This window comes from Equus przewalskii, chromosome 8 (assembly GCF_037783145.1).
Source record: "Equus przewalskii isolate Varuska chromosome 8, EquPr2, whole genome shotgun sequence".
NCBI lineage: Eukaryota > Metazoa > Chordata > Mammalia > Perissodactyla > Equidae > Equus > Equus przewalskii.
The window spans coordinates 50,777,810-50,803,407 of NC_091838.1; the positions used below are offsets into that span (position 1 = coordinate 50,777,810).

At 35.4% G+C, this 25,598-nt stretch overlaps 1 protein-coding gene across 49 annotated transcripts in view; it reads left to right on the top strand.

Annotated features, from left to right (window-relative positions):
* RIMS2 (regulating synaptic membrane exocytosis 2) overlaps positions 1–25,598 on the top strand; it is a 573,066-nt gene that overhangs the window by 484,897 nt on the left and 62,571 nt on the right. For 14 of the 49 annotated variants that reach the window (XM_070630747.1, XM_070630750.1, XM_070630743.1 and 11 more), the window contains one exon: positions 496–737. The exons of the other annotated variants lie outside the window; for them this stretch is intronic. In XM_070630747.1, coding sequence (XP_070486848.1) covers positions 496–737 — 242 coding nt within the window. The remainder of the gene's footprint in view (positions 1–495; positions 738–25,598) is intronic. 49 annotated transcript variants of the gene reach the window in all.

Below are 25,598 nucleotides of genomic sequence, written 5' to 3' on the forward strand. Positions count from 1 at the left end.
TCATAAAATGAAAAAAAAACATTTTAAAGGGCCATTCTTAGCAATGGATCCTGTAATTTTTGCCATTTTTTCTAAAATTTTCCCACTCATCTAATTTATTTTGGAAGGCAAAGCCAATTAGAGAAGAATGCTTTTGAGAACTTCTTCCATATGTTATGTGGCTGCCTTAAAGCATATTTGCACTTGCAGGACAGCGTATTTTCTTAAATGAGCCCACTGATATTTTGTGGGTTTTTTTTTCCCTATGGCCATGTAATCTAGTGTCCTCTTTGACGCCAGAAATGAAGTTATGTCTGATTTCCCATAGTTTCATTAAAATTGGCCCTGAATAGTAAAGCCCATTCAAGACCATGGTATTTGAAAATTTTTAAATTCTAAAACTATGTCCTGTAAATGATATAATTTAATTATACTCCAGATGTTTCATCTAAAATACCTTTTCTGTCTTTTCCTTTTTACTGTTGCCCTCACTTTTAACAATCCAACGGCCTACAGTGTCTTTACATCCAAAATGCAAAGCAGACAAATGGGCATCTCAGGGAAGAACATGACTAAAAGCACCAGCATCAGCGGAGACATGTGCTCACTTGAGAAGAATGATGGCAGCCAGTCTGACACTGCAGTGGGCGCCTTGGGCTCCAGTGGCAAAAAGCGGCGCTCTAGCATTGGGGCCAAAATGGTAGCTATTGTTGGTCTTTCCCGGAAAAGTCGCAGCGCTTCTCAGCTCAGCCAAACGGGTAGGCATTTTTATGTTACTTTTGAATTCATATTTGAGTTGTAATCAAAGTACATATTTTTTTCTCCTACTCGTTGTATTGCAGTAATGTATGGATGACGACATGTTCCAGAGGGAAAGAGGCATTTTAAACTAGTCAACCTTTCTGAAAATATAACGATGACTTTGTTTTTCAGTTATGAATGAACCTGCTTCAAAGTGAACCTTAGCCACTGTTCTTGAAATGGGTTAAATGTCTTTCCTCCTCAGGGAGGAGTTAAGCTGTGGTCTCCCTGCCTGCCGGTTGCTGATCCTTGTAAAGGCACTCTGATCTGTGAGAAATTTGTTTTGCTTTAGGTTCCTCAAGTCGGAACCAGCCAAATTAATTTTCATGGCCAGCAAGTGTGGTGATGAAGATGACACCTCATATTTTGTGTGAATAATATAGTTCTTTTATTGCTGACAGCCTAATTTCTTTTTCAGTTTGTAAGCAGCGTTTACCAGTAGTATCAATTTTCTCACTGCAGTTTTATTTCCCTGTTAAAACTTCAAGCAACAGTATTCTCCAGCAGCAGGGATGGAGGAATTTTCTGCTGACAGCGAAGATATTCAAAGCTTTACTACTTGAAAATTCAGTTGCTAAATCACATCTGCAAAAAGAAATTAGATACAACACTCCTACTCAGAAAAGCCGCTGTTAGCAATTAAGAAATTTGTGAGTCAAAGCAACGTCTTTTTTTTCAAATGGGTGTTGATAATTAAACATTAAATCCCTGGTATCTTGGAAATAATAGCATATCTTCTACTTAACAAACAAAAGCTATATAATATGGTGTTTCTTTTACAGCAAATAAATTATAGGCAAATGGATTAAATCTCATTTATGTTTGAATACTAGGGTTCTTGTATACAAAAGTCAAGACATAAATCTGCAACACAAAAGAATTTAAGGATATGTTAATTTCTGGACCCGGCTAATCTTGATGTTACAAACTATAGCAGTGATTCTGGAATTTGAGCCTTATATAATAATATTATATTGAAATAGTTATTTGATGGTATTCCTTGTATCCTGCTTGTGAATCCCTATATTTAATGTGGCTATTATTATAAGAATTTTTCATTTAGTGTTTTAAAATGTTATTTTGCATTTTAACATGGAAGTAGAAATTTGATTTATGGACATAAAGACCATATTTAAATGCTTTTTAAATTACTATTTATACATAATTAACTGTGTTGTGCTAGTACAATAAATATTGGCCTTTTCAAATAGAATTTTTTCACTATTTCTAAGGCAGTTAGAAATTTTATTGCATTTTTCTCTTTAAAACGTTTATAAACATCTGTAAACCTAAAACTGCTCTAAAAGTACAGTTTATTAATTAAAAAAATTAATAACTTAAAACAGACATGATTAAGACTACAAGTTAGAGAATATGTAGTGTTAAACTAAATAATTATCTCCATTCATTCAGGGCTTTTTGGTAAATATTGAGCACTTACTACATGCCAGGCACATGGAGAACAAAGATGAATAAGAAATCATTTATGACGTGAGTTGCATATAATGTAGTAGAAGATAGATACTTAAACAGATTGCCTCAAGATCATATGTCAGTGGTAAAACCAGAATTACATAGAAAGTGTGCTGGATGCTCAGAGGAAGGCCACTTGACTCAACCTGGAATTCAGGAATGAATACCTGGAGAAGATTGTACCTGAACTAAGGTCTGAAAGAAGAGTAATTGCTAACCAGGTAAAGGACGGTTAGAAATGTGTTCCAGATAGGAACGGTAATGGCCAAAGGCATGGAGGCACACTTTGTACAGGAACGGTAGGCAGTTAGTTGTAATTTTAACAAAATGTTAGAGTGAATGTGGCCAGAGATGAGGCTGATAGATAAGTTGAGACCAGATCATGGAGAGTCCTGTAGATCATATTAATTTATAGGTGATAGGAAGTGTTAAAAGGTTTTCAGTAGAGGACTGATATGATCAGATTTGTATAAAATATAATTTGTAGGACATTCAGGCTGCCATTTATTTATCTAACAAATATGTTTGGAGTGTCTACCATATGCCAGGGACTATCCTAAAGAAAACACGAACAGACACGAGATCCTTCTCTTAGGGCTTGTGTTCTAGTGGGGCTGCAATAAAGTCATCAGCCTAAGTCAGCATCTGGTAAAGAACATTTTGGGATAAATTAGCAGAGTAGCACAATAATTCAGATAAGAAATAAGAACTTGAATTAAGTCAATTGTAGTAAAGATAGAGAGAAAGTGATAGATTCAGGGAATTTTTACAGAGCAAAATTAGTAGTCAGTCATAATGATTTAGTGACTGGTTGGATATGGAGAGCTGAAGGGGTGAGGATTCCAGGATGATTTCTGTAATTCTGGCTTACATCAGTGGTGGGTGGTTGTAGTGCTATTAATGGATATTGGAAGTATAGAGGAAGGAGGGAGAGGGATGAGTCCTGAGCCCACGAAGGAGACCAAGAAGGAATGATCCTGAAGACAAGACAAAAACTATGAGGGAATAGTGTCACAGAAGCTAAGATTATAGAAGATTTCAAGAAGAGAATGATCAATATTTCTCAATGATCAATTTCATATCTTTACAGCTTTGGCATGAATATCCCATATATCTTTCTTTGATAATATTTTTATTAAAAAAGTATAGATCTGTTGACCATACACAGTGATTCTGTAACAACATTGATTTAGTTTTCATGTATAAGTGGTTACAGATTTCTCTCTTCAAAAACATTGTGATGTTGGCAAATTTAAAAGTGTAGCTTTGTTCCTTAGTATATCATATAGCTCCTTCCTGTATATATAGCATAGCAGGAAATAAAGTATTCCTTTTTGTCATTTTCATTAATGTTCAGTGACATTATAATACTTAAAATTCTAATCATTCTTAAATTGTGCAATTATTCCTACCTATTTACCCAATAGCTTTTATCTATTGACAATGGAATTCAGAGTATCTCTCATTTTAAAGCCTAAGTTTAACTGTAAAATAACCAACAGTGATTGTTTTGCAATTATTGGACTCCAAACCTTCAATGGGTTTCAGAATTCTGTATTTGTGTGCATATGTGTATGTGTTTCAAGTAAGATTTTTATGTTTTCTTTTCTTAAGAAAAGAATTCAATCACAAGTTCCAACAGTATTTAAAACTGAAATCCTAAAATTTAATGTCTAAACTATTTGATCGTATGATAACATTATCTAAAGTAATGAACTCATTTCATGATGGTGGATCTACAATAGATTCTTTGTTTAGACATAAATATATAAGATGTATTGAGTAACTTACCTAAAACCAAGAAATACATTTTTAATTAGCATGTTTGCATTTTCAAAGATTCACTTAGTTTTCTCTTGATTTTCCTGACCTCTAATGGAGATCTTCATGTAATTAAGTTACAGAGTTATCATTTAATGAATGATGTACTATAATGTTTTCAATTTTTAAGATGGAATTTATCATTGTAAAAATAAATATCATTGCACCAATATGGATTTCAAGTCCAGACAAGACTGCTAACTTGCCTTTTGAAGAATAGGAAACTGAGCAAAATGAAATCTTTCTAAAGAATAGTGAAATTATTCTGGATGATATAATAGTAATCATATGTAAACAATAACTGGCCAAGGGGAAACCACTTATAAAGGTGCCTTGGCCAATACACATGGTAGCTGAGTTACATATCTTTTCTTCTGCCACGCTGTTTTATGTGCTCCTTTTTCTATTGATTGGAAACTCACCTTTAAAGTCACTGTTTCTAAAGATTAAGAATGACTAGGCATCATAACTAGTAGAAAGCATATAGAGAGAATAAGGAGACTTGGAGTCTATTGCTTACTCTGGGTTATATAAGATATCAACTATAGCCTCTTTAAAGATCTGCCCAACATATCTGAGTCGCAGAGAGTTCATCTGACAGATGGAATTAACACCTGCTGTCCTAAAAGGATTTCTAAAAAGATAATATTAAAAAACATATAAGAAAGTGCTTTGAAAACTTTAAAATCACTTTATAGATGTAAGACATCAATGGCCAATTCAGCCTTGGGGTGGAACCAAGAATTCTATTTTAAACATATTTATGTTGAGATGCCTATTGGACATCTAAGTGTTATATCGTTAATTGAATACGAGTCTGGCGCCTAGTGAGTTAAGATGAAGGATGTAATTTGGGAGTAATCAGCAGGTAGTATTTAAAGCCATGGCATTTTACTTAGGGTAAGGCCTTGGATAAGATTACTTAGGGTAACTTGAATCAAGAAGAAAACTAAAGACTGAGCCCTGGGATACTCCAACATTTAGAAGTCAGGAAGAGAATCCATCAAAGGAAACTTAAGAGAGAGCAGCCATTAAAGAAAAAGAAAAGAAGAATATGGTATCTTGGAAACCAAATGAAGAAATTATTTTAAGAAAGATAATCAGCTGCATCAAGTGCTTCTGATGGGTCAAGTTAAGAAGAATTGACCATGGGATTTGACAAAGTGGAGGAATTTGGTAAACTTTGGCAAAACTTGCAGTGATGGACAGAGCCTGATTGGAGTAGATTAAAGAAAATGGGAGGTGAAGTAGAGTCAGTGAGAATAAATTTCAAGAATAAACATAAGAACACAATATTTATTGAGCACCTTTTATGTGCTAGGCACAATTCTAAGCACTTTACACGTAAATTATTTAAATCTCACAACAATGTTATGAAGCAAGCATTAATTACTGTTATCCTCATTTTACAGATAAGTAAACCAAAGTAGAAAGAGTGTGATTAAGTTCCCCAAGTTTATCCAGCTAGTAAGGGTAGAAGTCCGGATTTGAATCCAGGCAGGATGGATCTAGAGACTTCACCCTAAATTATTGTGTTGTAGTCTAGACCAGCACTGTCAAATAGAACCTTTGGCAATGATGGCAACATTCTACATCTGTGCTCTCCAGTACGATTTGGTAGCACTAGCCACATGTGGCTATTGAGCACTTGAAATGTGGCTAGTGTGACTGAGTAACTGAATTTTTAATTTTTTTACATATTTAATTAAATTAATTTAAATTTAAATAAGCACATATGACTAGTGACTACTGTGTTCTACAGTACAGATAAAAACTCTTTCTAGGATTTCTGATAAAATACTAAATAAAGAAGGGGCCGACGTGGTGGCACAGTGGTTAAGTTCGCATGTTCTACTTCTCGGTAGCCCGGGGTTCGCCGGTTCAGATCCCGGGTGCAGACATGGCACCGCTTGGCACGCCATGCTGTGGTAGGTGTCCCACATATAAAGTAGAGGAGGATGGGCACGGGTGTTAGCTCAGGGCCAGCATGCCTCAGAAAAAAGAGCAGGATTGGCAGTAGTTAGCTCAGGGCCAATCTTCCTCAAAAAAAAAAAAAATACTAATAGAGAAATAAGACTGTAACTTGGGGGAGATGGAATCAAATAAGAGTTTTTAGGGTTTTTTAATGAGAAGTGTGATACTTGTGGGAACAACTGAATAGGTGAAAGAGCTTTGGATCCAGAGCTTAACTGGAGATCGGCTGAGCGACCTGTGGTCACTCAGGAATCTATGCTCTTTTCATCTTGTAATAATTTCTAAGCTCACACAGTACTTTACATTTAAGCTGTTTATAACACTTAGTAACTGTAATCATTTATTTATTTGTCAAGCTCCTGGCTACAGTCTTTCTTATTTCTCCTTCTCAGTGTCTGGTATAGTTTCAAATGTGGTGATCCTCAATGAAAGGCCCGTGTACTCCTCGGGGTGCATGATTAAGTTCCCTGGAAAGAAAATGGTAGAACTAATTTTTAGTTTTTAATCTAAAAGACAAAAAGAAATGAAGCATTACTAACATTAATCTATGACGTTACTCTGGTGTCCTCAGCTGGTCTGATGTCAGATGGTCGTGTGTTGCCCGCCTTTCTGGAGGTATTAGTCACTTTAGGTCACCATCAGAAAACGGGCAAGTGGCTTAAAAAGATTCCTGCAATGAAACTGTGGATCGAGAGTAATACTAATACTGCAACCACACAGAAAAGGTCACCTGAAACCTGTACTCCTAGTCAACCTCCTCATCAGCACTGAGGAAGCCCGTACAGTGGCTCTCTAAGATCTGACGAGAAGCTCACCAAAAAGTTCCAAGTTATCAGGAAGATTAATAAAATGTAGATTTACACCCACTCTTGTTAACAGTGAACCTTACCTTGCGTTTCTACTTTATATTGTCTATAGTGCGTCTCTGTGATGTTTCTTTTTCAACTGCAACATCATTAAAGCTAAGGATGGGAAAACTGGATTTGAAAGCAGGCCTTCAGGAGCTCTAGTTATTAGCAACATAATGCCAGCGCCTATAGTGTATAAACTTTGAAAACTTTGATGCGGAAGTTTGTTTACCGAGCAAATATCAGTCCCGTGCATTTCTTCTCAGTGGCCTTCCCTGTGGGAGGTTTGAGGCTCTGTTCATCTGTGGCTTGGCCCTCTTCGAGGGCCTTGCAGCCTTCTCTATCCAGCCAGCACGTGCAAGGTTTTCATGGGCAAGAATTGGAGATAGTACAGTCACTTCTGCTTACATTTCACTGGCTACAGCTCAGTCACAAGGCTGATGCTGGAAAATAGGAGATTGGGAAATGTAGTCTAGGAGTGCTCAGGAAAAAGAGGAAGAGGAGTGGTGAGCAAACCAATATTTCTGAAAATTATAACACACATTACTTCAAACATTTTTCTTGAGAGCATACTCTTATTTTACCATTAGGAATAATGATTTGCAAATACTTGTTGCATTTTTATCTTTTAAAATATTTGTATATGTTTTATGTATTATAAAAGTATAGTAGAATATGTGTATCATTTGTAAATAATTTTTTACTGAAATGGAGGCAATATTTTAAAAGATTTCAAACAACTGTTCTAGTATGTAATCCTGAAAGGCTTAAAACCACTGTTCTAGTACGTAATAGTTCTAGGTGAATGTTTACTGAATTCACAGGTGTGTTAACAGGGAACTTTGTAATAATGAAGACTAATAGAGATGTCAAGTAGTGGTATTATCTTTTATGTCATTAGACAACTCAAACTAACACTACAGGATATATAACATGTTAAGGATTCTAACAAAGAGTGTGCCTTTAACAGTAAATTTAGGCATATTTCTCACTTTTGAAATTATAATAATGTTTTAGCTCTTACAACACTATCAGCCATTATTAATTGAGCGTATCATTGCGGCCAGCCCAATGGCACTGCAGTTAAGTTCTCATGTTCCACTTTGGCGGCCCAGGGTTCCATGGTTTGGATCCTGGGTGAGGACCTACGCACCGCTTATCAAGCCATGCTGTAGCAGGCATCCCACATATAAAAAATAGAGGAAGATGGGCACTGATGTTAGCTCAGAGCCAGTCTTCCTCAGCAAAAAGAGGAGGATTGGTGGCAGATGTTAGCTCAGAGCTAATCTTCCTAAAAAAAAAAAAATTATCATTAGTCATGCCACTGTTGTTTGCTCATAAGTTCAGGTGCTTCAATATTATAGGTGAGATAAACAAAATATTTCTTATAAGTGAAAGCTATTATTAACATATTGTTAACTGTGTTAAAGTTCTTCTATAGAAAGCTAGTATCAACAAGTCTCTGAGAAAGGCAGTAATTTTATTGTTAATGGAAATCAATTTAATATTTCTTAAATTTGAATTGAATTTCATATTCTTTAAAAACTTCAAAATAGACATAACACTAAATTTAACACCTTAGGGACTGGCCCAGTGGTGCAGCGGTTAAGTGCACATGTTCCACTTTGGCGGCCTGGGGTTCACTGGTTCAGATCCCGGGTGCAGACATGGCACCACTTGGCACGCCATGCTGTGGTAGGCATCCTACATATAAAGTAGAGGAAGATGGGCATGGATGTTAGCTCAGGGCCAGTCTTCCTCAGCGAAAAGAGGAGGATTGGCAGTAGTTAGCTCAGGGCTAATCTTCCTCAAAAAAAAAAAAATTTTAACACCTTAATCAGTTTTAGGTCTACAGTTCGATGGCACTAAGTACCTTCACATCATTGTGCAATCATCAGCACCCTCCACCTCTAGAACTCCTTTTATCCTGCAAAACTGGAACTCTGTAGCCATGAAACAACAACTCTCCATTTGCCCTTTCCTCCAGCTTCTGGCAACCACTCTTTTATTTTCTGTCTCTGTGAATTTAACTACTCCAGGTACCTCATCTAAGTGAAATCTTATAGTATTCGTCATTTTGTGACTGGGTTATTTCACTTATATTAATATCCTTAAGGTTCATATTTGTTGAAACATGTCTTAGAATTTCTTTCCTTTTTAAGGCTGCCTAATATTCTGTTGTGTGTATATATGTATGCCATTTTTTCCTCCATTCATCTGTCATGGACATTTGCATTGCTTTCACCTTTTAGCACTTGTGAAAAATGCTGCTATGAACATGGGTGTACAAATGTTTTCAAGACCCTGCGTTCAATTCTTTTGGGCATATACCCACAGTGAAATTGCTGGATCATATGGTAATTCTATTTTTAATTTTTTGAGGAGCTACCATACTGTTTTCTATAGTAGCTGCACCATTTCACACTCCCACCAGGAGTACACAAGAGTTCCAGTTGCTCCACATCCTTGCCAAAATACTTGCTATTTTTTTTATAATAGCCATCCAAATGGGTGTGAGGTGGTATCTCATTGTAGTTTAGATTTGCCTTTTCGTAATGATTAGTGATGTTGAGCATCTTTTCATGTGCTTATTGGCTGTTTGTATATCTTCTTTGGAGAAATGTCTATTTGAGTCCTTTGCCCATTCTCTAATTGAGTTGGTTTTTTTGTTGTTGAATTGAAAAAAAACTTTTTTTGGGGGGAAAGATTAGCCCTGAGCTAACATCTGCTGCCAATCTTCCCCTTTTTGCTGAGGAAGACTGGCCCTGAGCTAACATCCGTGCCCATCTTCCTCTATTTTATATGTGGGACGCCTACCACAGCATGGCTTTGCCAAGTGATGCCATGTCCACACCTGGGATCTGAACCGGCGAACCCCGGGCCGCCGAAGCAGAACGTGTGCACTTAACCACTGCACCACCGGGCCGGCCCCTGAAGAAACTTTGTTTATAATAGAAAATAGAAGCTTGTTTTTCAGATTCTTAAGGGTCATCTGTGTATTAATAGCATGTCATGTTATTATTTATTTGTATTTGTCTGAATCTCATTAGATTATAAAGTTCTTGAGGGGAGGTACTATATCACGTTCATTTTAATGTCTCTGGTACCTAAGATAATAGTTGATATCTACTAAATACTCAATGTTTGTTAGAAGGAATGAATGAATGAATGAACAATTCAATTTGTCTCTGATATAGACAAGATAACTTAAAACTGTGTTCCTGAAGATGTTAAACTGGTACATTGAAGTTTTAAAATCTATAAATTATCTTATAAAAGTATATCAAATATTTATCATCTCATATTCTAGTGTTCTGTTATTACTATTTATAGAAAGAGTAAATAGAACTCTTGAAAGCTATTGTTAAGGAACTATACATTTACATCTAAAATTCAAATTATCTTACATTATCCCATCCCAAACATAAAGATTACACTCATAATCAAATTATTAAAAATTTGCTAATGAATTCTTATGGTATTTAATCATTTCCTTAAAACACAAACATTACCATATATTTATTCATCTCATTAAGTAAACATATCAGAAAACTGAGACTCAGAAGTTTCCTGCTGGTCAGATACGCTCCAAAGCTGGTGCTCTTTAGGTAACTCCACTGTTGCTAACGGTATGTTTTTATAATTAGTTCGTTTCGTATCATTAAGGGGGAAAAAACTTTCTCTTCAAAATAAAAATTTCTAAGGGAACTGCTTTTAATTTAATATAGGATTTATTTAATTTGATTGGGCATGATTTTAAGATGTAAATAGCCAAAGGCATTATACATGCTAGTAATCAGTAAAGGCCTAGTAACTGTAAATAACTAAACCACAAAGAGTTTAATTGTAAGCTGAGAAGTACCTACTAAGGAAAAGACTTTTTAATTTCATTAAAATTAAACGCTTAAAGGTTTTTAAGCATCAGAGTATAAACAGAAACACAGTTTTATGTAAAGAACCTTTTTAATGAAATTCTCATATACTCTGAATAGGTATATGGAGCTACTATATGCTTTTTATTCAATTGAGTCCTGTTCCTGTTGCCTACTAGGAAGACTTCCAAAGAGACAGTAGCAGGTATTTGTTGGAAATTTAATAAAGCCTTAGCTGAGCAGTGTAAAATTCTACTAGGAGTAATGATAGCTCGTTCTTCCAACATATGGGAAAAGGTAGGCATTTTGGCTCACTCTTCCCTTGGGCTTGGAAAGCTGTTTGGTACCGTAGACTTTGTAGAATGGAAAACACTCAGGCAGAATCCATCTTTCCTCTCTGATATTGCTTTAACTGGACAAATCCCTCTAACTTTTTATTCTAAGATGAAGTTTTTTTCTTAACTGACACTTTTATTCACTACCTTATAACATTTTAACATAACATTATATTGTTATTCAGTAAACATTTATTGAATTTCTAATCTGTGACAGACTCCATGGTATGTATTAACTGGGGTCGTGTGTATGGTATTTTAGCTCCAGTGGGAAAGGCAGGTCTTAACAAAGAAATAAAGTAATAATTAGTCAAAGTTACAGAGCTTGCCTTGATGGAGAAGTACCAAGTGGCATGAAAGTGTATCACAGAAGATAGTAACCTAGTCTGGCTTATCTTTCCATCTTCCCCAGTTCTTGTTGGATACTACCACATAGCAGGATTTCAACAAATTTTTCTTGAATGGTATAAAATGTTGCATGTGTGTACAGTGCCCTTCTGCCCTTGTGTTTGATTTTTTTGTCAATCTCTGCATTTATGAATATGGTCCACAAATAATCTCCCTGTGGGGTCAGTGTGTATGTGCATGTATGCGTGTTTTCTGTTAAAAGCAGTTGAAAGCCAGATGACCTTTTGAAAGGGATTTAAATCCCATGGTCCAGGATCTGAATTTATATACTGTGTATACTATGAGAGAGAGAGGCAATAGATTCTAGTTTAACCTGGATATATGCTTGAAGTTCACATAGTGGGAAAGTGGATCTAGTATACTTTTCTTAGGCATTAAAGCTTGGGATAGACATAAAACTGTAATTTCTGTAGCTTTTAGTCCAAAGAGTGGTTTTGGTTTTGATTTTGTTCTGGTATGTGAGAAATTCATTGCTTTTTTTTTTTGTGATTGGCACCTGAGCTAACATCTGTTGCCAATCTTCCTTTTTTTCCTTCTTCTTCTCCTCAAAGCCCCCCAGTACATACTTGTATATTCCAGTTGTAGGTCCTTCTGGTTGTGCTATGTGGGATGCCACCTCAGCACAGCATGATGAGTGGCGCCATGTATGTGCCCAGGATCCTAACCTGGGATACCCCGCCCTGGCCCACCAAAGCAGAGCGCTCGAACTTAACCACTCGGCCACTGGGCCAGCCCCACAGGAATTCATGGTTTTTACTTGAAGCTTCACGATTGCTTAGAAAATGAGACTGGGACAAAAGCTAATAGAGAAGTATGAGATGAGGTGGGGAAATATTCTGATGAGGAAATTGATGGTGAGGCAACATGTAATGCAGAAGTTTAAAAAAGAATAGACAGGTGTAGAGACAGGAAAGTAATCACACAAAACCACAGAGAACCTGCAGGGGGCTGTGCTCATACCTGAAGCATGTCTACTTCAACACCTTTCAATCAAACCCTCCTTTCCAAAAGAAATATGGTAGCAAAACGTATGAGAATAGCAGCCACTGGCCTCCTACCATATCCCTTCCAGTCCCATTGATGTTTGAAGTGTCTCAATTCCTTGTCCTCTTTTGTTTTCCTCCTCCTGCCAGCAGTCGTTTTATCCTGGAATTAGAGCTGTGTCAAAGGAAAGACAGATGACCAAAGGTTTCTGACTTGCTATATCAGCCAGACTGATTTGTTCTCCTCTTAACCAGTCAACTGTAAAATTATTTTACTGGAAATGACAATTTGATAGAGGTCTACTTCAATATGTAAAACAAGATTTCTTTAAAAAAAGTACACAGGCAATTTAAGAATCTGTGTTCATTTGACTTATTTCATTTGGAAAATTTTTCCCCCAAAAATAAGGACAGTGAAAATTGTTTTACACAAATTAAAATATTGTGTTTTAAAAACAAAATAGTCAATGGAATGAACAATGAGAAAGATGGCATATCATATAACTAAATACATATAACTATATGTTTGAAAGTCCATTTCTTATTTCTAACTGAAATGGAAAAGTGAAGATTATATCCTTCCTTAAGGAAGAGTAATATTTCTTCCTTCCAAATCACACAGCTCAGTGCGCAATTTTAAAGCTACACAGGGTCCTCTCTTTGAACCATGTTCTAGAATTTAATCCCATTTACAGTCAAATCTTCTTCGTTTTACATTTTCTAGTGATGAAGGCCAAGTGGTTCACATTCTGTGTCCTTTTGTCTTTCATATATTTAGATATGAATTAGCCTTATTCTGAGTTACACAATCTCAACTTCAATAAAATTTCTCACAGATTTTGCGTATTTGATTATTCCCCTTTTTATTCCTTTCAGTCATATTTAGTATTCCCTGGATGTGTATTTATTTTGCATTTATCTTAATGTGTAAAAACTTACACCAAAAAAAATGATAAAAATGTCATATAAAAGATACTTATTTTTTTCCTGGCTTTTTCATGGAATATTTATGTGTGTCAGTAAAATCTTATGATGTCTCTTTGCTTCATTTTGAATAAGAAAACTGTGTAAGTTCGTTTAGTTTTAATCTGCTTTATCTTCTTGGTCTTTTATGCTCAATCATTCTTTCTTTATCTGTCCTTGGTGTATTAGCTTTTTGTTTTTAAAATACCCATTAGGCTTCATTCTGTTTCCAATGAGACATTTTAGTATACTAAAGTCAGTTAAAATTCCATTACATTTAAATATTGCTTAAAATTTTAAATAGACTATCAAACTAGCACTAAGCACTTTGATTTTTAAAAAGTATTATAAATTTAAAATATTTAATCAATATGATTGTTTCTAATAGAGGATGTCATGTAAGTACTATGGAATATTAAAAATCATACAAATGATACAAAAATTATACAAATCACAGACATTCTCGAAAAGCTTAAAATCTATTAGAGAAGGTATGTTAGATAGCATATCAGTAGCACAAAATACTGTAAGATTTCAAAAAGATCACTTCTGACTGGAATGAGACTTTGGATGACTTCTTGGAAAGTTTATGATTTGAGCCAGAATTTAAAGATTAAATAGCATGTCAATGAAATGATAGAGACGTGCATGTCAAGCATAGGAAACTTTAGTAGTATAGGGTAAATAGAGAAAAATATAGAGTATGCATTGGAGAAAGATCAGTGATCTAATTTGACTAAAGGATTGGTTTTCAAACTTTTTTCTAAGCAATTGGAGCCCTTTTAATTTTTGGAAAAGTCAGACAGGACGATTTGTAAACAGGTGTTCAGAGGGGACAAGGAACTGAACTATGCTCAGTGTACCTGGAGCGTGGAGCACAAGGCGTAGAGTTCACATATAAGGCTGGAGAGTTGCGCAAAGGACAGATCATGGAATATCTTAAAGGTCTTGTTCAGGATATTGAATTTTATCCTAAAAGTATTGACACTTTTGCCAAAGAGAGAAAGATTAGAGTCAGGGAGAATCTGGTGGAGAGCTTTGCAGTGATTTTTCAAGAGAGGGTAGGGGGCTGGCCTACCAGGTAGTAAGGGGGATGAAGAGACATGAATGGGGATGATAGAGAGAATCAGTGAGACTCGATGGTAGATTAGAGGTGGGGGAGAAAGAGGAATCAAAGCTAATTTCTGAAAGTCTGGCTTGAGCAACTGGGTATCAAGTATTTTGCTATTTTTTGAGATAGAAGAACCAGACAGGGAACAGTGAGAACCATGAGGTAACTTTGATGAATACAAATACATGTTAGTATTTACTGTGTACCAGGCACTGTGCCAAGTGCTTCAGATGCGCTATCTTTAATGCATTATCTATTAATCGTCTTTAATGCATTACCTAATTTAATTCTGAATAAATATTAGCTTTTAAAATGTGAAGAAGGCCAAGTGATCAGTGCTTAAGGAGGAAACGGGGAGTGAAAAGTAGAGGGAGCAGCTGTAGAATAGCAAAGGGGAAACAGCTCGTGTTCTGGTGCTGGCGAACTATGGGCCACAGGCCACATTTGACCATGCTGCTTTTTATTCTTGATAAATATTTTTTTATTTGATAAAGTTTTATTGGAACACAACCAAGTTTATTTGTTTATGTACTGTCTATGATTACTTTTGCGCTACAGTGGCTCAGCTGAATGGTTACCAGAGAAACTCATATGACACAGAAAGTCTAAAATATTTACCATCTGGCCCTTTACAGAAAGAGTTTGCCAAGCCCTATTCTAGTTTGGTGCAGGAGGGGATCCAAATGCAATTTTACTCTCCACAATGAGAAAAAATGTTTTTTGTGTGGACATAAAGGGAAGAGAGTAATTGAAGATACAAGAAAGGAAATGACCAAGTGTGAACATACGCGCCCAAGCATTTTATTGGATAATTTAAAAATCTCCAAATATAAGAAATACTTTAAACATCACTTAGTTCAGCCAGCCTTCTACCTCATGCTTAATCTTCAGTTCTTTCTAAACTTGAAAAGCAATTCTCTACTCTTGCTAAGCTGATCACATCAAGATTATCCCGTCAAGAGGCTTTGCTCCATTGTTGTGAGAGAGTGGAAATTTCCACTAAAATATCCTTGAAATTTTATGTATGCATTTGTTGGCTATCTAGCACATTTTTGTACTCTCTGCACAAAATGACAGCTGACCTATTTACCACCTCTGCTTTTGGTTTACTGAACAATGCTTCCTCTCATCTTTGGTCTTGTTTTATACTTTTTGATTAATATAGTATGGATATTTTTTATTGCTTTTTTTCTCCCCAAATCCCCCCAGTGCATAGTTGTATATTTTAGTTGTGGGTCCTTCTAGTTGTGGCATATGGGATGCCACCTCAACATGGCCTGATGAGTGGTGCCGTGTCCACACCCAGGATCCAAAGTGGCAAAACCCTGGGCCTCCGAAGTGGAGCATGTGAACTTAACCACTCGACCAGGGGGCCAGCCCCTATAGTTTAAGTATGTAAGACTTATATAGCATACTTATACAGCATAAGTATTTAAGTATTGTAAAACAAGTATAACAAACTTAATACTCATCCATTAAAAGAAAAATTATTGGAGCTGGCCCCTTGGCATAGTGGTTAAGTTCACTGCACTCCACTTCAGCCACCTGGGTTTGTGGGTTCAGATTCTGGGCGCAGACCTACATCACTCAATAGCCATGCTGTGGCAGTGACCCACATATAAAGTGGAGAAGAATTGGCCCAGATGTTAGCTCAGGGCTAATCTTCCTCAAGGAAAAGAAGAGGTGGATTGGCAACAGTTGTTAGCTCAGGGCTAGTCTTCCTAAGCAAAAAAGAAATAAAGAAAGAAAAATTCTTTGCAATGAGTGCTCATTATAATTTCTCCACTTTATCCAGAAAGCTGTTGGAAAACCTTTATTTCTTACCCTATAACTTATAATTACTCTTTCTGGGTTCTGTCAGTCTTCAAGAAAAATGACACGATTGTGGTAGTTAGGCAATGCTTCTTCCAGATATGTGCAGTTTGGAAAGCTTTGTTCTCTATGGATAATTGTTAGGTTAAGTTTGACTGCGATTGTTGATTTTAATGAACATCAGATTGTGTTAGTGAAGTAATATACAGTATTTTTTATTATGGATTTGGTCATAAGAGTTTCCATAATGTTAAGAAAAAAACCTCTGTTTTATACAAAAGGAAAAGGTACAGCTATTTCTTTCTTAAAATCTTTACTGCTGTGGCTTTTCTGACTTTTTAAATTGAATCTGATTCTAGGACTTAGAGTCTCATAGTCTGGAGATAATGGATAACATCAAAGGAACGTTTTAGCCATTACTAAAAATGTTTGGGAAAGAGGAACAGAATAAGTGAAACTTAAAGCAGATCCTTGGGCTAGTTGGTAATAAGTTCCAAAATTCTTTTTGTAGGGATGAAGGCTAAATGCCAAGATGAAAGATTCTGGGCTTAAAATGGCACATAGGGCTTAAAAAATTTTTTAAAAGTTCAGGAGTAATGCTAATATGTCATCTTCTTGATATCTGTTTATTTACCGTCATATTCATTGAGGGGAAAAAAATGCTTTTTTTCTTAAGCCAAGTAAACCAGAGACAGGAGACACAGCAGGAGGATAATGGACATTTACTGGAGCGCCAGCCATGTTCTAAATGATTAACTCTTTTAATCCCCATATTTGCTCTTTGAAGTGGGAATTATGATCCCTACTTTTCATTTCCTATATGAGGAAACTGAAAGAAACAATGGAAAGAAGGGCCATGTGGGAAGGAGGGAAGGAGAGAAAACAATGCTTTGAGCAAGTGCTACTCAAAGTTGCGAAGCAGGTAAATTTTCTCTGGTCGTCTCTACTTTCTGTTATCTTTGAATGGGCTCCCTTTCTTTCTATAGCTGATACCCTTTAAGTATTTCCAGATTCTTTCACCCTTTTCTTTGCTCAGGAAATAATTGACTAACTCATTCCCATCAAGATATGGAATACTTGGAAATGCTTAAATATCTCTGCAAGTATTTGTATTTTCAGAATTGGAAAGTCTTAAACTGGAATAGTGAAGCTGTAACGGTGAGATTTCAAGCATCAGCAAGTGGAGAGAACAGTTTGGAGAGGCAGAGGGCCTTCCTGTATCTCCAAAATCACTCCATAAGGATTATATAATCTCCTTTCTTTTCCATACTCAAGTGCACCTTTGAAGAGCTGCCATTTTTGTTAAATCAAAAGATGTGTTACCTGCTAAAATATCGTTTTAGCATGATGACTTTTCAGTAACTTTTAAGTTGCAGTAACAAGCACAGAGATTTCTCTATTCATTTTTTATTTTTATTTTTTATCTATTTATTTTATTATTTTTAGATATTGAATCCCTCTCAAATATGTGGAAACTTACTGTTCATAAAGATGGATTTTGAAGAACAGAGATAAAAGGAGAAAGAACAATTAGAGAAAAGTACATCATCATTAGTTAAAGCTTTCACACCTTGAAGAAGTTCTTTCTGTGAAGGTTGAGGATATAATATCTGAAGCATCACTAACAAGCCCAGTAATCTTTATAGACCCAGGATGGGGCACAGTTTGTAGAGCTGGCCAGTCACTTATGTATCTTCTCTTCTTTCACTCTTTTTTCCTCCTAAGAGCAAAAAGAACTGAACCAAACTGCATACTCCTCTTTATGCCAGAACAGGCATTAAATTCGTAGCTATGATCCCAAACCGGTCCAATTTCTCAGGTTAGCAAATTCATTCTCTCTCTCTCTCTCATATTGTTCTATCTACAGTTCCATCTGAGGCAGGAAATATATCAATCTCAAGCGTCCTTGGCCCGACTGTTTCATACCTGTTATTCTAACTTGCTTACATCTGTGCTATCTTGCATTGACCCCTGGCAACATGTGCTCCCTTACTTCTGGCTTCTTGGCCAGTACTGATTCATGACCTTGCCTATATCTCCAGCTCTCCAACTCTGGCTTCTTTTCCTGTCTTTCATTCTAAACTCACCCAAAGAACTAAAGTACTGGGTAGATTCCCTAAGGATCTCTCTTCTGGGTGTAATAACATGCTGAATCACAATGTAGAAACCAATTCTCTGATTGGATTATAACCTTACTGCCACCACCATTACTACCACTACCATCATCATACTTGCCAGTCTGTTCCTGCACACTAGTCCTGGCCTGGCTTTAGATCATAATGGGCTTGGTTCCATTCTCTCAGGCTTTAATTCTGGTGCTTTAAGCTATTGGTTTATTTATTCCCTCCTTCTTGCTGTGAAACTATAGAAACTGTTTCCATAGTAACAGTAATAGTATTTCCATAGCTATGGAGAGACAAGTTAAGCCCCTTTCCATAGTGAAGAAAAGATATAGAATCACACTATATGGTAATTTTCTTTTTGAAGAAAAAAATTAAACAGAAATAATTGAACGACCATTGTATTGCTTCCACCAGGCTTTCTCAAAATTTCTGTATGATATAGAAGTTATTTATAGTTTTCAACTTACATCTGAAGAAGAGAATTAGCACACAGTTTTATGTATTGCTCCTATTTTATCATTAGCAACCTTTACAAATACTTACTTACCACAAGCAGTGAGGTTACTTGACGTGTAAAAAATGTGACAAATTTAACAAGTGAATTGATATCAACACGTGGAAAGTCAATATACACATGTGCATAGAATAGTTCCATAATATGTCAATCAGCTATAATATGTTTAAATATAATTCACTATATTTATGATTAATAATATATTGTATTTCATTTACATCTAAAGTAGATAACCACATTTTTTAGAAGTTGAATTACTTTTCTCACTTAGTAGAATAAGACAGGTAGTAAGATCATTTCATGAATGTGAAATTGAAGCAAAAAATGTTAAATGACTTTCTCGAGGTCTCATTGTAATACTAATAATTAAGCAAAGGTAAAACCTAGTTCGTTTTTAATAATGTGGTCATGCTGCCTTTGTACTAGGAAAATTTCTTTTTAAATTCGTGGCTGTTTTCATGAAGAGTACATTAAGGTAGCAAATTTATATGTAATATCTACTGTTTTCAGAACTAAGCTGACTCCTTGCTTAATAAGATCTCACAAATATGTGCTTGATTTCTAGCTTTTACGTGTCAGTCAAGATGAAGTGCTACTGAAAAATTTTCCTAACATAAATGATTATAAAGGTAAAATAAATGTAAATGCTTATAGATGATTTCTTCAAATTAGTAACACAGGCAAAGAAGGAAGAATCACACACTGGATACATGAATATAAGATAGTAACAGACCGAAGTAAAATGGTATTTAGTAATGGGGTCTCCTTGCTTTCTTGGTTCCAGACTTAAAGGAAGATATCCAAATTGCAGATAAGGAACTCTAGTGATGATGGTGTTGACCACATGGAAGCAGAGGAGAAACGAGGATGGACTAGAGTGGGAGAGATTATATTAGTTTTCGATTGCTACTGTAACAAATTACCACAAATTTAGGGGCTTAAAACAACGCAAGTTTATTATCTCACACTTTGTGTAGACAGAATTCCAAACACAGCGCGGCTCAATTGGTTCCCTGCCTTGAGTCTCACAAGGCCAAAATCAAGGTGTTGGCGGGACTATGTTCCTTTCTTGTGGTTCTGAGGATGAATCCTCTTCCAATCTCATTCAGGTTGTTGGCAGAATTCCATTCCATGCAGTTGTGGGACTGAAGTCCCCATTTCTTTGTTGACTGTCAGCTGTGGACCATACTCAGCTTCTAGAGCTGAGCAGTTTGTAGAGCCTGCATTTCTTGGTTCATGGATCCCTTCTTCCATTTTCAAAGCCAGCAATGGCGGGTCTCATTCTTCTCACACTTCCATTCTCTCTGACTTCTGCTTCATCCCTCCACTACTTCCCTCTTCCAATGCAACTCTGTAACTGATTCTTCCCCCTTCTTCTTCTGCTTTTAAGGGCTCACTTAATTACATTGGGTCCCTGTGGATAATCCAGGACAATCACCCAATTTTAACATCAGTACCTTGATTAGTCTTTGAATAACCACAGAATGGGAATCTCGGGGGGATATTGTTAGAATTCTGCCTATCACAAAGCCCTAGAAATGGTAAGCTGTATTATATATGTGAGATTATCTAGTGTCATATTAAAATCTAGATTTTTTGTTGTTGATATTACAAACTTTAGTGAGGTCATATTCAGCTGTTCCAATCATCTCTCTACTATGCATCAGGGAATTAGGAAAAAGGTTGTACACTCAATCATCTGTACTTAAAACAGAGTTAAAGGAGGAGCATACCAACATGATGGTGGCAACAGCAGTTAGCAGAAAAATCTCAAAGAAATTCTTGGATAATAAGAGAAACTGTGCTCAAGATGTGCCCTCTCTGTGTGGAAATTCTCACGCTATTGCCAACTTGGAAAAATTGAGATTTTATTTTATTAAGGAGAATGAGTGTCTTTGCAGTTGCTAAAGAATACCAAGATAAATAGTAATTCTTAGACGTTTACCTAAATTGACTTTCTTGATTGTTGAATCATAGTCCTGGTATGATCAGAGCAAATGGCCTCTATTTTTTGCTGATGTGTCATTGACCATAGGGAGCCTGGGCAGAACAATAACCTATAAAAACCTGAGATAGATGTCTCTACTAATGAAGAAGCAGAATCATCTTGGTTATCTTCTTATTTCAAGGACAACAAATGTTCATTTTAATAGTTTGGTAATAGCGACTGTGTCTGAAATATCAGTGCAGTGAGATAATTAGATTTGTATAATGTTAAGCTTCTGCTAATCACTTGGTTCTTCATGCTCATGTTTATTATTTTATTGAAGTAGATTCTAACAAAATGTTTTCTGGATTTGTACTGAAAAATTTGACTTCTTTTCTCTGACTAGCCCTTACTAATAGTAATGCACAGGAGAGTCAATTTTCACTTGATAAAATAAAATATGATATTTATGCAGTTTTACGTAACCACTAATTACTACACAAAACTTTCTCCTTTGAAATATGTTTAGTATCTATTTTGTTGCTAAGTAAACTGAGCCATTCAAGTTAAGCAGCTTGGCTTGGGAAATGTAATAAAATAATAGCAAATTATTTTCAGATTGTACATCTCTAATGAATATACATATATTGTTTAAGTATAATCATCACCTTATCTTTCCAGGAAAACATGCATCAAAAGTTGCTTCCTCGCTCACCTCCTCCCCTTTGATCTCATCTCCCAGAGATAACCACTGTTAACACTGTTGTGTAATCTAATCATCCAAACTTTATCTATGCATATTTCAGTATACACTTTCCACATGTTCCCTTGCAATTTGCTTTTTGTAGTTCCCTTAGAAATATATTTTGGAATCTTTACATGTTAATATAGATAAATCTACCTCATCTTACAGAGAATTCTATTGACTTCTCTTCTATATCATAGATTTATTGTAATGCTCTATTGAAGGGCATTTAGGCTTTTTCTGTATAATGCTACAGTGAACATCCTTATACTGACCTAGTGTATGTATGTATGACTTATCTGTAAGATAATTTCTGCAAGTAGAATAACTAGCTGAAAGGGCATGCTCATTTTTAATTTTGAAAAATATTGCAAATTATCCTCTAAAAGCATTGTACCATTTACATCCTCTCTAAGAGAATACGAGAGAGCTCATTTTTACCCACTCTTGACCATACTAGTATTAATTTTTTTCATTTTTGCCAGTCTAGTACAAATTTTTATTTTCCTTTTATCCAATACTCAACAAACACTGAAGTGCATTCTTTGATTGTTGGTGAGGTTAAGAATATTTCCATGTACTTATTGGTTTATTAACTGATATTATTTTCTTTTCCTGTGAAATATGTGTTCATAATCTTTGGCCTTTTTCCTGGTTCTGTGTCATATTTAGTGAATCTTTTTCCTCTCCAGTACTATAAAGGATATTATATTTTATTCTCATATGTGTATAAAGTTTTTATGAGTTTAGATATTAGATGCATCTGGAATTTATTGTGTAGATAGTGAAAAGTAAAGATCTAAATATATTTTTTCCATGTAGATAGTTAGTTGGACCTAGATAATTCATTGAATAACCAAAACTTTATCTGTTTATTTAAAATCCCATGCTTTATATATATTAAATTGTCCTTATTTTTGTTGTTTCTGGATTTCCTATTCTGTTCTATCAACCTTAGGACTTAAAACAGCCCCATAATTTTTAAATACTAATATAGCTTTGTAATTCATTTTACTAACTTGTAAGGCAAGACTACCCTCATTATTCATCTTCAAAACTCTCTTGGCTAAAGTGTCATGTTTTCTTTTCCTGGTAAACTGTAAAGTTAAAATTTAGACTAGTTCGGGCAGAATTAGCATCTTTGTAATATTGATTCTTCTTATTCAGACTCTTAGTATGTCTCTCCATTGATTCAGGCCTTCTTTTATGTCCTTCAGTAATATTTTGTAATTTTCATCATATATCTTCTGGACATAACTTGTTAATTTTATTCCTAGGCATTTTGCAACTTGTATGGCTATTATAAATACCACATTTTTCCATTACCTTTTCTAACTGGTTATTTTTGGTATTTATTAAAATTATTGATTTAAGTAGTATATTAAATCTTGTATCGGGCCACTTTACTGAACTCTGATTAATTCTAATGCTTTTTTCTCATTAATTCTACTAGTTTTCCCCTTAGGTTTTCTAAATACAATCTCATCTTCTGAAATAATAATTTTCCCTTTCCCTCCAACTGTCCTTTCAAGGTGTATCTGCTCAGAGCTGTCACAGACTGATTGCAGCAGTGACTTGAGATATGTTCAGAAATGGTATTGCATGTATTCCCTGCTATTGTAGAAAATGGAATGATATGACTCTGCTTTTTAAAAAATGGAGGGAGGAGATGAAGCAATATTTTCTTCCTTCCCAACCCCAAATCTGCATTATATGTCATGTTGTCAAATAAGAAAGCAAAACGAAGTTTTTATTTGTGCTGTATCCTCTGTAGTTCTTTGAAGCATAAACTTTAATCTATGATTCATTGCTTTTTAAGGTCATTGTACTATTTAATGTACTGATATGACATTGAGTTTTTGGCCAATCTAAGATCTACTTCCAGCTATCAATATTTTCAAAGGCATGAAAAAGTAAATTTTAAAAATGAATTAACAAAGTGACAGGAACAAGGGCAAAAGTAATCAGAAGCAATATTTGTGAAGGGTTTCTTTGCCTGTGGTATTCTAACTTTCCTCGTTTAAATGTGTTGCTGGTTAAAAACAGACAATTTCAGGCATCATGAAAATGGAAAATTTTTTCACCTGAAGTAGCATTTCTCAAAGTCTATCCCATAGTGCAGTAGATCTTGGATACCAACAGATGTTAAGCAGAAAAAAAGAATTTTGTGGTCAAATAAGTATAGAAAATGTGGGTTAAACAGTTTTAATATATGGGTTTTTTTAATTGCAGGACTTCATAGAGTTCGTTATGTTTATGTGCTTTGTGACTTTTCCAAAAGAAAGATAGAATATGTAGCTTCTCCGTGACTCACTTTGGCCAAATAACCCTTTGTTTATGAAGCGTTGGAATTAATATTCCTTGGAATACTTTGGAAAACACAAACGTTCCAAGGAAAACACATAAACGTTCTCAAATTTAAATTGTAGCATGTATTTTTAAGAAAATATAGAGTTAGAAGAAGTAGACAAAAAACTTTTCCTTGATTATCTAGTTGATATCTAGTTGTATATCTCTAGTTGCATTTTTCATTGAATGGATTGACTGAGGACTGAAATGGCCTTCTTAGCTGTTTTATGTATCTCTGCTCCATTCTATAACTGAATCCTGAAGACACCGTTCAGAACTAGCTCAGGGGTGAGAGGTGTGGTAGGAAGAAGAAAGGTGTAATGATAGAGAAGAGGAGTCAGGTGGGATAAAGGTGCACCCATCTAGCCAGAGATGACTTGATTAATCTAAATTGGTACTTACGGCATTAAAGGGACTTGTAGATTTGAAATACATTGTAATGGTAAAGTGTAGTATGAATATTGTGATCATTTTCATATGTCCCTAATCTTGTTTGTGTAAAACCTAGGGGTAAATTTGAGGGACATAGAGTAAGATTTATAACACAGATGATGAAGGCCGCAACTAACAAAGGCAACAATTGAAAGACTTTTACTAAAAGGATCATTTATTTGAAAAATAAAATTATTAATATGCATATTTGGGGTAAAAGATACCAACATAGTGTCAAATAGGGCTCTGAGATTTAGTTTAGACCAGTGTGTCCAAAAAAAATATAATGTGAGCCACATGTATAAATTTAAATTTTATAGCAGTCCCATTAAAAAAGTAAAACAGCTGAAATTAGTTTTAATAATGTATTTTATTTAACCCGCTGTATCCAAAATATTATTTCACTGTGTAATCAACAAAAATTATTAATGAGATGTTTTACATTCAATTTTTTGTACCAAATATTTGAAGCCTAGTAAGCATTTTATATTTGTAGCACATCTCAATTCAGACCAGCCATATTTCAAGCGCTCAGCTGCCATGAGTGGCTTGTGCCCGCTCTATTGGACAGTGCAGGTTTAGATTCTACCACTTTGTAGAAGTGCGTCTTCGTGACTCCTGGCTTCCTCATCTGTACAATGCAGGCAATACCCATTTTGATGGGTTAATATGAGGACAAATTATAAAGTGTATGTGAAGGTACTTTATAAATTGTTTACAAATATTGATGATTATTTACCTGTAAGTCATGGTACAGAGATGTAGCTAAAAATGTATTCTTCGTTTAAGCCTCAGAAAAAATGAAATAAATGAAGGCATTAAAAATGATCCATGAGAGCCAGCCCTGATGGCTAGCCTAGAGGGTAAAGATCAGCGCATTCTGCTTCAGTGGCCTGGGTTTGGTTCCGGGGTGTGGAACCACTACTTGTCTGTCAGTAGCTGTGCTGTGTTGGTGGCTCACATAGAACAACTACAAGGACTTAGAACTAGACTATGCAACTATATAGTGGGGCTTTGGGAAGGAAAACAAAAAAGAGGAAGATTGGCAACAAATGTTAGCTCAGGGTGAATCTTTCCCAGCAAAAAAAAAAAAAAAAGAATCTATGAGAATGTTGAAGTAACTACAAC